Raw genomic sequence first — 11,451 nt, forward strand, 5'->3', positions numbered from 1 at the left:
TACAATATATTTTTCAAAGAACTGTTACTCCTTGAAAGGATGCCGTGTTTTTTTTTTTTTTTTAATTTTGAAATTATTTTGACAATCTTTACATAGCTGATTAGGGCACAAAGGGTCAAGGGCTACAGGAAAGTGTGTAAGACCATTGTTTGCACGTTATTATTGTTGTTATTTTTTTCTGTATCTGGGGTAAGGGGAAAGAAAAAGGCAGAAGCCCCACCCTGCCTCCCACCCCGGAAGCTGTACTGAGCACCAGTAATCAACAAAAAACACAGAAATATGTACAGTTACAATGTTTGTTAGTGAATGCTCTGGCCTCACAGCCTGGAGACTGCAGGGCGGGAGTGGCTGAACCCCCAGGTCTCCCCATCTGGACTAGATTTTATGCTGTACGGCCTTGCGGCCTGGGCCGACCTCAGCGCGGCGTCCATCTCCTCTGGAGAGGTCAGTGGAGCCTGTCCCAGCACACAGCTGGGGAGACTGAGACCTGCAGAACAAGGACTCACCCCACCCACACAGGTGGACACCTGTTAAGTGTTCTTGGGTTCTTGGGTGCCAGGTGGTGGGGTGGCAGGGGGTGGGTTACAGGATCCACCCACGAGAACTGCAGGATCCGTGAATCTGTGGAGTGGAGTGCTCAGAATGGCATGTGGCAGGCCAGGTGATGGCGGGCTCAGGGGATAGGGTGACAGGCTTGCTATTTTAGACCTGGAATTGATAGCCAAGCAGAGGCTGAAGCCCAAGGAGTCAGGGAGCTACGGAGACAGGGCACTGAGCCCGTAGGAGGCTGCCACACACCCACCCTCTAGCTAGAGCCTCGAAGCACCTGCATCCTGGGAGCCAGCTGCAGGAGGGTGAGGCACCAAGGCAGAGAGAGACAGAGGGTTTGCACTCACTGGTCACCTTCCAAAATTGTCACTAAGTAGCTGAGGCTGGGCCTTAGAAGCAACAGGGACCCAAGCCCCGAGGCCCATCGACCTCTGCTTCCCAGGAAGCTGCAGTCCGATAAGCAGCTGGGGGCTTCGAGCCTGGACCCCCCTGAACCCCTTTAATGCGGCGGGGGTCTTCCAGAGGGGATGCCAAAGTTCTCCCCAGGGAATCGCCTGTTTTACAGGAACAGCTCTGGTCGTTAAGAGCTGATTGCTCCGGGCGCGTGGGCTGGAGGGCGTCCGATTTTCTGATTACAAAAACCCAGATGTGGCCAGCGAGGGTCCAAGTTGCAGGCCTGCCCTCCTGGACGTGGGACTAACACGCGTGGACGTGCCCGAGGTCCCTGCAGTTCTACGGAAGAAGCAGCAGGTGCCGCTGCAGCCCCATCGCCAGACGGGCATCGTCAGACTGCAAGAATCCAGACTTGTTCCTGGAAGCGCCTTCTGAAAGCCGAATGAGGAAGCCTTTCCTACTATTTAGAAAAAAAAAAAAAAAACCAAAAAAAAAAAAACCTGACTTTTTTCTTTTTGGAAAAAAAAAAAGTGTGGAGGGGACTCCTGGCCCTTTAATGAACAGCCAACTTTCAGAGCGCTGCTTCCCAGAATGCGCGGCGCTATGTAAATGAGACTGTTTCTAGAATAAGGATAATTCAGACTGTATCCAGAAAACAGAGCGATTCGAAATGGCATGCGTGGTGGTGCAAAAAGGACAGAATTGATCAATGTAAAACTGGCTTGATCAAGTCATAATCTAGTAAGATGCCATCACCCTAAAAGGGCCGGATTTCAGAGCTTTATATAACGCCGCGGGCAGTTTGTTACTCGCCCGGATGATCCTCAGTGGTCTGGGGTGCAGGCTTCAAACCTGTAGCTGTCTAGCGACAGAGTGGTTCAATTCCACCTTTCGGGCGCTGGGCCCTCTTTTTTCCCTAGTTTTGCAATGTTTGTAAACCCCGCATGGGCTTAGGGCACACTTCTGCACCCTGCGTCCCCAGGGACCCCTGCTCCGTGTGCACCTGGGGCTTGGCAAAGACCCCTGCAGGTCCCTGTTTCTGTCTAGCCTCCGCATGGGACCCTGCTTTTATTTGTGTTTTCTTTTGATTAGCGATTTGTGCAGGGAAAGTGCGAGCCTCCACGAAGACCAGGGGAGGCATTGGCTCAGGGAACAGCGGACATGCTCCAGGCCAGGGTCAGGGGTCCGGGAACAGCCCCTACCTCCTCTGCACAGGACCTGCGGTGTCTACCCCTGCCAGCCCCTTGTTGACATCCAGTCCCCGCTCCCAGGCTCCCAGCCCCTCCCGTGCACACAGACCCAATGCCCCCTCCTCTAGGAAGTCCACAGGCTCCTATGCCGAGTCAGATTCAGCTGCTGTGCCCTATCCCCGCTCCAGTCAGCCCTGACCTAGGAAGACGGGCCTGCTTCCAGTCCAGCTCCCTGTTAATTTGTGTTCTGGGAGTCCTTGGGTCCCTGCTACCCACTTGGGGTTCTGTCACCCCGATGGGGTTCCCAAGTGCTGGCTTTGTCCTGGCTGCTGCAGAATTTTTTTTTTTTTTTTTGGACGAGGGGAATAGACATAATGAACGAGTTCATAGAAGACTTCTTTCTCAAAGGGAAAATCAGAAGATAAAACTTATAGAAACGCTTAGGGAAGTGCTGCGCGTTCTGTACTTTGTAGTTCCAACCCTCTCTTCACTCCTGACTAGACCTAGTCCAGTGCACGTTCATGTACCCACCATGCAGGTGGGCAAGGCACAACGGCACCGGTCTTCAGGGTATGCTGTGGCGCGGGGGGCACATGCCTGCAAGTGGTGACAGTCCGAAGACAGCTGCCACCCCGCCATCCATCCTGCCTTTTTTGCTGGTCCAGCCCCTTCTCTGGCTCCATCGGACATCCCGGTCACTACAAGGTTTCTGACCCCTCAGGGGACTTTGTCCCAGGAAGCTCCCACAAAAAGAGCTTGTGGAAGTCCACCCGAGAGTCTAGCTTGCTTCTGTCCCGCAGCAGGCTGATTCACCTGGAGGTGTGTGTGTTGAGGCTTGGGGGGGGGTCTCCCCAGCCCCCTAACTTCTCTAACTCCTGCTGAAAAGCCAGCATCCTTAGTGAAGAGGCGTTGTGACCCAGCAGGTGTGTTTTTCAGAGCTTTTTTTTTTTTATTGGCGACAGTGCAAAACCAAGTGGGGGAGGGAAGCGGCCCAGCCCCTCCAGGGTCAGGTGCAAAATACAAAAAAAAAAAAAAAAAGAAAGAAAGATAGAAAAAAAACAAAGGAAATCACGAACACAGCAGGGCATCGCCGAGGCCTGGGGAATCCATGAACTGTGGTCAGCAGGGCAGCCCCACCCACAGTCACACACTTGCTCACACCCAGTACTGTCCAGGGTACAAGTCGTGGAAACACACAGCCCCGTGCCCCGGCTCCAGACAGGCGGAGGATGAGGGACGCTCAGAGTGGCAGGAAAAAAAAACAAAACAAAACACGCAAGAGGCGGAGATGCTTGGGGACAGACAGGCTGCGGCTACTTCCCCAAGCGGCCCCACACTCTGCATGCCGGATGGGGGACCCCAGCTGGGCTTGCCGCAGGGTTCACACTCACACACTCACACACACACACACACACACACACACACATATATAATATACTTATTTATACATAATAGATATAAGTGCCTTTCGGAGACCAGGGACGGGATAAATAGCTAAGGACGGGCCTGGGGGACTCAAGGCCAATGCCGGCGACGGACGGACGGACGCGGCGGGTGGAATGTTTCCCATGCAACTTGGAGGACGGTGGCGGTGGCGGCCAGGGAGGGCACCCACAGAGGGTTAAAAAATAAGACATCTGCCTCCGGGTTGACCCTCACGAGAGTTAGAAGGAACGGAGGAACCCGCCAGGGAACCCAGTGGCCCCTACGGGGTGGGCACAGGAGCCTCAGCCCCAAAGGCATGCGGGGTGCCACGGGCTTCCTAGGCTGGGGGTGGGTGTGGGCGTGGCAGCCTTAAAGGAAGAGGGGAAGGCCAGGGCGGCCAGGGCACTGAGAGTCCTGGGCAGACAGACACCCACTCCCAATGAGGGAGGGGAGGCTGCAGGGAGTGGGGGATGCTGCCCCTGGCTCCCTGCGCAAAATCACGCCGTGCATTTCACAGTATCAAGGCCAGGCTCACCCGCGGGGCCCCTGCTGCTGTTACCAGAGACCCAACAAGGCAGTGTGGGTGGCGGGGGCAGGGGGTCCTGGGGCGGGGCACCCGCACAGCCCGGTCCCAGCCAAGCTGGGTGTTGTTCTGGGAGACAAGGATGGGGATGGGGCAGCCGGGAAGGCAGTTCACATTTTAAACTAAGTCTGGGGAGGGGGCAGAGCCTCAGCAGTGTCCCCCTTGGGGGGTCAGGGGCCGCCTAAGAGGATCAAAACCCCTGCCCCTGGAAATGTGGGATAAATAAAGCTGGGGTCTGGGAGGGGAGGGGGCGCTAGGCCAAACCGGTTTGGTTGCTCCCATGAAGGGTACAAGTGGAGAGGCTGGGAAAAGGAGGGGGTAGGTGGGGGTGGGTCAAGGCCTTGTTGGACAGCTCTGGAAAAGCCCCTAGTCCACCCACCCCACTGCCCACTGCACAGCACACACAAGCCAACCCCCAGCCTCACACAGGCTGTGTGCCCCACCTCCCACAACCCCACCACCTGCTCACGCAGCCACAGCGATGGGTGGGAACCAGCGGTAGGGGGCCACACAAGGCACCCCACAACCATCCACACCCTCCCCAGTCCCTGTCCCCAGAGTCACCGGCTCTCAGGTCAAGTCCTGTGTGCAAGCACGTGCAGCCATCAGAGGCAGCACAGTCAATAGGGCGGTCCTCCGGGGTGGGCGACTGCGGCCAAGGGTCCAGCTGGCCATGCCCCCAGCACATCTCCCCTCCCAACTCTTTCTGTCTTCTTCCAAGTCCCTCTGCCTGGCGGGTTTGCTTTGTGTCTAAAGAGTTCACAGAGCGAGCAGGGAGGGCGAGCCGAGGGGGTCGCAAGGCTGGTCGCTGCCGCTGGGGCGATGGGCGCCGGCGAACGCGGAGACCTCCGGGCAGGTGAGAACAAACGAGGAAGTGTACGAAGGGGGAACAACGGGGAAGGGGTCGCCGAGGACGTGAACTTCACTGTGTGTAAAGAGAGAAGCCGTCAGGTTGGGGGGCGCGTCCTGGCCGGTCTCGAAGGGCAGGGGCGGTGGTGGCGGGGGCGGCAGCAGCCAGCTGTAACCATCTTCCTTAGCGGGCGCTGGCCCCGGCCCGTCTCTCACCTCCGCCAGCGGGCCCGGCCCGGGCCCCTCATCGAAGGGGATCTTGCAGCCCGGTTTGTGGGCCACCAGCACAAACTCCAGGCGCTCTTTCTCCTTTTGGAGCTCGGCGATCTCTGACTCCAGTTCTGCCTTTTCTTCCTCCAGCTGATCCGTCTCCTGAGACCCCCAGGGGGGTGGTCAGCAGCAGCGCAGCAGCGGCGCACCACGCAGGGGCAGGGCGGAAGGGGGAGGGAGGGAGGGAGGGGACAAAGCCAGTGAGTGACTGTACAAGTAGGGTTCTCATCCCCCTCCCCAGCGCTGCCCAGGGACCAGGAACAGAGCCTCGCCCCACCCAGGCCCCCGTGGAGCGGGGCAGGTGGGAGAGAAGTCCCCCACTCTGCAGCACACTGCGGGCCATGGGACAAGGCTTCCATGGAGCCTGACTTCGCAGCCCTACAACAGGCCCTGGGGTCCCTGGAAATCCGGTGTGCAGGGAGCACTGCCAGGTTTGTGCAGTGAATGACCAACTGCCCCGTGGCATTTCACACGCTTTCAGCAACTTCCTTCTAATGCTGTCCGCAGCCCCCACACACCGCTCTCTCCCAGAACAGGGAAGAGGAGAAGCTGCCAGTTTCTTCAAGGAATACTAAGTCCTCACCCCCAATATTGCCACGTAAGGGGGTCTCCCACAGGAGTGCCAGGCTAGGGGTGGGGGCATCACCCCTTAAGACTGCTAGAACATGGCAGCAGCTGGGGCAGACCCTCCTGGATGGTATAGGGAGCAATGAGAGGAAGAGATGGGAGAAGTAACGGGAAGCTCCTCTTGGGGAGCCCAGCCCAGGCATCGTCTCAGGATATGGCAAAGGCTGGCAATGCCAAGCCCTGGGTCATCACTGGTGGGGAGGGGCGAACAGGAGCCGACACAGACGTGTGGCCCATCTGAGTGTGTGGCCAGCGCCACCTAGGGCAGCTGCACCTGCAACAGGTCCAAGAAGGGGCAGGGTGGGGGCGAATGGACAGAGATGGGGAGACAGCCCCCTGCAGCAGCAGCACCCTCAGCCCAGCCCAGGGCCCAGCCTCACCGCTTGCAGCCGGTCAGTCAGCTCCCTCCGACGGTTCCGGCACTTGGCAGCCGCCAGCTTGTTCCGCTCCCTGCGAACCCTTCGTTTCTCCTCTTCCTCGGGAGTGAGCTGAGTGGGAGGGAAAGAGGCTTGAGCATGCTGAGAAGCCCATGCCCGCCCCTCTAGCCCCTCAGGCCTGTGCCACCTGCAGCTAGAGCCAGGGGGTGTGACTGCCCCTGCTTCTGCCCCTGCCCACCTCCCAGGCCAACTTCCCAGGTGCCTCACTCACCGTCTCTTCTCGGGGTCTCCTGGGCCGAGCTCGGGTTGGCCGAGTAGGCCCGGGACCACTGGTCCCACTGGTTGAAGGGCCACCGCCACCACTGGTTCCACCGCTGCTGTAGCCACTCAGACCCGGCGTGGAGTAGCTGGTGCCCGGCAGGTCGTAGGGGTCGACAGCTGGGGGCTGCGAGGCCAGGGGCTGGCCCTGAGACTGGGCCATGGACGAGATGAGGGTGGGCTGGACGAGCCACTGGAGGTCCTGGCTGGTGGTGATGGCTGTGACCGTGGGCACGAACGAACCAGGCATGTCCCCGAGGCCGGCGCACTCCTACGGGGTGACACAGCCACACACGGGCGTAGACACACAAACAAAGACACCAACACACACCCGCCCGCCGTTGCACATCACACACACACACACACACCGGCCTGGTGAGCCAGCTCAGGGCCCAGTGGGCTTGCATGCGTGTGTCACCGGCTCCCAGCCACGACACCCGCCCTTCCACTATGCCGTGACGCAGTGGTTAATGAGAAAATTTCTGCTCAACTGGCTTCTATCTCCTCCTCCTCCGGCTTCGGGGGAAAAAGGTTGCCCGGTTCCAGCCGGTGGTGATTCACACCCGGGTTTGGTGACTCTTAGGTGTGTGTGTGTGTGTGGAGGGAGGATGGCGAGGAGGCCGGACAGGGGCGGGTGACAGAACACCGCTCTGGGGGGGGGGAGGAGGGGGACGAGCCACAGTCACACACAGCAGCCACAACACCCCACCCCCACCCCGGAGGCACCGGGAGGAGGGGGTAGAGGCCTTAGGCCCCAGGCACACGCACGCACACACACACACCTGCTCCGGCGAGGTCCCCTGCAGGTGCAGAGGGTGGGGGTCACAGTGTCAGAAGACCCCCGACTCCACCCCCTCCAAGGACAGGGCCCAGTAGTTTGAAAACGTTTCAAGTAACTGCCTCTCCCCTGAGTGAGGCTGATAAGGGACAGTGGAAGGTGGATGCACGGAGAGGGGACAGAGACGCCCTAGCTCGTTCAGGCTGTGCACGAGGGGCGACGGCCGGGGGTCCGGGACCCCAGGACCGAGGAACGTCCATCTTTCCACACGCCGGAACCGCGCGGCCGCCAGCCCGGCGCCGCTCTTAAATACGCTCGCGGGGGGCGTGGCGAGGGAAGGGCTGGCGCGCTGGCCAATCAGCGTCCTGGGAACGCAGAGGGGCGGGGCCCCGGGCCACCTGGCTGGCTGGCCCCGCCCCTGCGGCTCTTCCCGCCGGCGTCCCTCCCGCCCCCCGCAGCCCCGGTTGGCTAGCTTCCGCCCGACCTCGGGGCGCTCCCGGGACACCGGGGCGGAAGGAACCCCGGCGGAGTGTCCGGGTATGCCCCGGAACGGCCACCTCGGGTTCCCCCGCAAACAACAACAACAACAACACCGCAGCACGCGAGCAGACGCTCCGCTAGGCTGCTCTCCACAGCCGGGAGACCGAGTCCGCGCAAACCCCGCGGGGTCGCGGAGAGCTGCTCGTGGCGCTCGTGGAGTCCGGGAGACCGGGCTCGGGCGGCCGCCAACCGGGCACCGGGAGAACCCGGCGCGTTCCGGGGGCGGCCAGGCGGAGGATGGGAACAGCGGGCCCCCGGCACAGAGGAAGAGAACGCTGATTGGCCGCAGCCCGCGTCGCGCCGACCAATCGGAAGGCCGGGCTGCCCCCTCCCTTAGCAACGTGGCCCGGCGTTCCAAAATAGAACGCGCTCAGGACGTCAGGGGCGGGGCGGGCGAAGGGGGCGTCGCGCGCCGTGCGTGCCCCGCGTCAGACGGAGGATTCCAGCACGTCAGCCGTTACGCACGGGTTCCCCGCCATCACCGCCCTCCCCGTTACGTCTCGGCGCAGGGAGGCGGAGGCCGGGCGGACCCGGGTTCGAGGCCCGCCTTCCCGCGGGGTGCCGGAGAGCGCCCCGGCCGCCGGAGCCGCCGATCGCAGGGCAAGAAAGAAAGGACAGGATGCTCCTGGAAGCTTCTGCAGGATTTCTGTTCCCCGCACGCACACACACACACACACACACACCTGCCTCCCCTGCCAGGCTCCGGGCTTGGAAGGTTGGCGGGGAGGCGCCCCGTCCTGCCTCCACCTCAAAGCTCTCAGCGGCGGGGAGCGCGCCCCGGGCCGCCCGCTCCTGACTTCTTTGCAGTTTTGCAAAAGTGCGACCGCTAGTCTTGTTCTCACTCGAGGGGTGTACCCCGCTTGGCTGTCGCCAGCCTGCTCCTCCTCCCCACCCCGCACCCCAAATTTGACAAAGTAGTCTGGAACTGACCTGGGAGGCGGCGGCGGTGGACGGGCTGCCGAAGGAGTCCACCGAAGACAGGTACTGGGACTCGGCGGAGGGCGAGGAGCTGCAGCGGGAGCCGGAGTCGTAGTCTCCGGGGAAAGCTTGAAACATTTCCCTGGGCACAGGGGGGCCCCTGTGACCACGCTGAGGTCGCCGGGAAGCCAAGGCTCTGGCCGGGTGGGGGGCTAGCTCGCTGCGAGTCCGGGGGCGCAGGGGGCTGCACGGGGGCCGCGCCCGTCCGCCGATCGGTCCGGAGCCACGAGCCAAGCAGAGTGGCCGGACAGTCCTCCTCTGGGCGGCGGGGGGGACGCGAGGTGCCCCCTCCGGGCTGCAGGTCCAGAAGCGCCGGAAGGTTGCTGTCCCCCGCCCCCGGCTGGGGAAGAGTCCGTGCGTCCAGGCGGTGGAAGGTCCACGCGGGGCGGTGGAAGGTCCACGCGGGGCGTGGAGTGTCTGAAGAAAGTCAGTCGGTGCTCCGAAAGAACGAGGAAGAAATGTCGAGAAGAATCCTTCGCCAAACTTTCTCCGCGAGAATAACAATCACAACAACAACAAAGCGGAAAAACAAAATAAAAACCAAAACTCAGGCCAGTCTCGCCGGCGCCCGTCCCTCTGCAAGCAGCCCGTCCGAGGTGTCCGTCCCGCGTGTCCCCGCCGCGGCTGTGGCGCTCAGTCTTATGAATGAACCCCAGAAGCGCCAGCCTTATTTATACTCCGGCGGACCCGCCCCCCTGCTGACGTCACGTCCCCGGCGCGCCACAAACTCCCCCAAATTCTCCTCGGTTCTCGGCCGGACCCCGCCATGCCGGGGGAGGGGTCCGTGCCGACCACCGACTGGACCCCCGTGGGACCCTCGGGATGCCGGGGGGCGGCGGGGGGCGGCGGGCTCAGGCGCGCGGCGGGAGGGGATCCCGACCCCGCCCCCCGGAGTTCCTGTGACGCAATTAGCCATATAAGGAGCTCGGCCGGCGCGGCCGAGTGTTTGTTTGGTATCCTAGCAATGACGTCAGAGGGAATCCCTCGCTCGCTTGCTCTCGCCTGCGGAACGCGCTGCGCCTGCGCACTGCCGGGCGCCGGGGACGCACGGGTGCCGGGACTGACCCGGGCACGGGTGAGAAGATCGGGGGCAACCCGGGGCCCGGGAAGCGCCCCCCGCGGACGGCGTGCGCCCCCAGCCCTGCCGCGCACCCTGTGCCGGGCAGGGAGAGCGCCGTCCTCCGTGTGAGCCTGGCTCCGGGCGCGCTCGGACGGGCTGTCCTGTTCCAGGGGTGCAGCGCCGGGCTGGGGCCTGCGACCCCCTCCTCGCACGCGCCCAGCTTCTCCCCCTGGCTCGCCGTGCCAGCTCGCCCAGCGTTTTCCTGGAGTTTCAGCTTTCCCTCTCCTTGCAAAAAGAGGGAATGTGGGGACTTGGAGGGGCCGCGGAGTGCATGGGAGCCCGAGGGGAGCCAAGCGTCCTCCCTGTAGGTCATGCCTGCCGCCTCTTTCCAAATTTACAACCCAGAGACAGGGATGTGCGCGTGTGTGTGATGGGGGAATTAATAATACTAATAGTCGATGCTATGTGTTTCCCGTTCACCAAGTCCCTCTATATGTGGAGGGGTATAGGTAAGCCCCGCACACCCACCCCCGGTGTCCCCAGGGCACTGTTTTTATTTTTTACTTCATTTTGTTTTTATAGATTTTATTTATTTTTATTGGAAAGGCAGAGTTACAGAAAGACAAAGATCTTCCATCTGCTAGCTCACTCCACAAATGGCCACTATGGCCACAGCTGAGTTGATGTGATCCAAAGCTGGGAGCCAGGAGCCTCTTCCAGGTTCCAAGTCTTTGGGCCGTCCTGGACTGCTTTCCCAGGCCACAGGCAGGGAGCTGGATGGGAAGTGGGGCAGCCAGAACACAAACCAGCGCCCATATGGGATCCCAGTGTTTGCAAGTGGAGGATTAGTCAGATGAGCCATTTCGTTGCCACCTGCCTCCTGCCACTCTCCGACTTCAGAGTTGAGCTCTAAGTCGAGGTTCTGTGTGTCAGAGCTGGGACTTGGATACTTCTCACTCCACAGCCCCCCAGTTCTTAACCACTCCCCACCCACGTTACCCAGGGTGCCAGCAGCTGCCTCTGAAATCCAGGGTTTCCTAGGATCCAACCTGGCCCAGCTCCAGAGCCAGGGAGGGCCGAGCTGAGGGTCGCCAAGTGGCTCTGACACTGAGCAGTGAGTGGCAGTAGTGACCTGAGTCCCAGGAGCATCGTGACTCCCCACCCTGACCACTGGGAAGGGACCAGGAGACGGAGGCTGGAGGGATACGGGGTGAGCAGGGACAGCTAGGAGACAGGCACCCTTACACAGGCCCAGCCTCAAGTCTACCCCCGCCCCCGTGGCCCTCACGCCCCCTCTGTCTGCTCCCAGTCAGGAGGAAGGGACAAGGACTGGGAGATGACACAGCAACCACCAGCAGTGACTCGGTCCCAGGATCAGACAGGGAGTGACCCTCAGCACGCCGTCCCACACAGGCCCCTCAGTGCCCCTGGCACAGAGCAGGGGAGACCCTCCGGCACCTGCCTGGCCTGCCCAGTGCATCCTCAGCACCTCCGGCCACAGAACCGCCAGCACA

At 61.5% G+C, this 11,451-nt stretch overlaps 1 protein-coding gene and 1 non-coding gene across 4 annotated transcripts; one reads left to right on the forward strand and one right to left on the reverse strand.

The window, feature by feature from the left end:
• Nucleotides 1-1,753: 1,753 nt before the first annotated feature.
• Nucleotides 1,754-1,840, forward strand: TRNASTOP-UCA. The gene has a single exon. It is a non-coding gene; the product is annotated as a tRNA-Sec (tRNA).
• A 2,769-nt stretch (nt 1,841-4,609) lies between these two features.
• Nucleotides 4,610-9,477, reverse strand: LOC121153561 (protein fosB-like). 3 transcript variants are annotated; one of them, XM_040976154.1, is made up of 5 exons: nt 8,830-9,477; nt 6,535-6,852; nt 6,267-6,374; nt 5,195-5,361; nt 4,610-5,065 (listed from the first exon to the last, which is right to left on the reverse strand). In XM_040976154.1, exons 1-5 carry the CDS (start codon nt 8,953-8,955, stop codon nt 4,900-4,902), a joined length of 885 nt encoding a protein of 294 aa, XP_040832088.1. In that variant the 5' UTR covers nt 8,956-9,477; the 3' UTR covers nt 4,610-4,899. The 3 variants fall into 3 exon arrangements, with proteins under 3 accessions (XP_040832088.1, XP_040832086.1, XP_040832087.1); XM_040976152.1 differs by having other exon boundaries at nt 4,610-5,361; XM_040976153.1 differs by lacking the exon at nt 6,267-6,374 and having other exon boundaries at nt 4,610-5,361.
• Between the last annotated feature and the right edge of the window lie 1,974 nt (nt 9,478-11,451).

Source organism: Ochotona curzoniae, unplaced genomic scaffold (genome assembly GCF_017591425.1).
Source record: "Ochotona curzoniae isolate NIBS_2020 unplaced genomic scaffold, NIBS_Ocur_1.0 contig_2699, whole genome shotgun sequence".
Classification (NCBI taxonomy): domain Eukaryota; kingdom Metazoa; phylum Chordata; class Mammalia; order Lagomorpha; family Ochotonidae; genus Ochotona; species Ochotona curzoniae.

Bases quoted from the DNA above. Each gene is read 5' to 3' on its own strand.
- LOC121153561 (XM_040976152.1), bottom strand. From the start codon at position 8,955: ATGTTTCAAGCTTTCCCCGGAGACTACGACTCCGGCTCCCGCTGCAGC. The intron at 6,853-8,829 runs GTCAGTTCCAGA...GTCACCCCGTAG, and splicing joins CCACCGCCGCCGCCTCCCAG to GAGTGCGCCGGCCTCGGGGA. The intron at 6,375-6,534 runs GTGAGTGAGGCA...CCTCCCACTCAG, and splicing joins GGAGACCCCGAGAAGAGACG to CTCACTCCCGAGGAAGAGGA.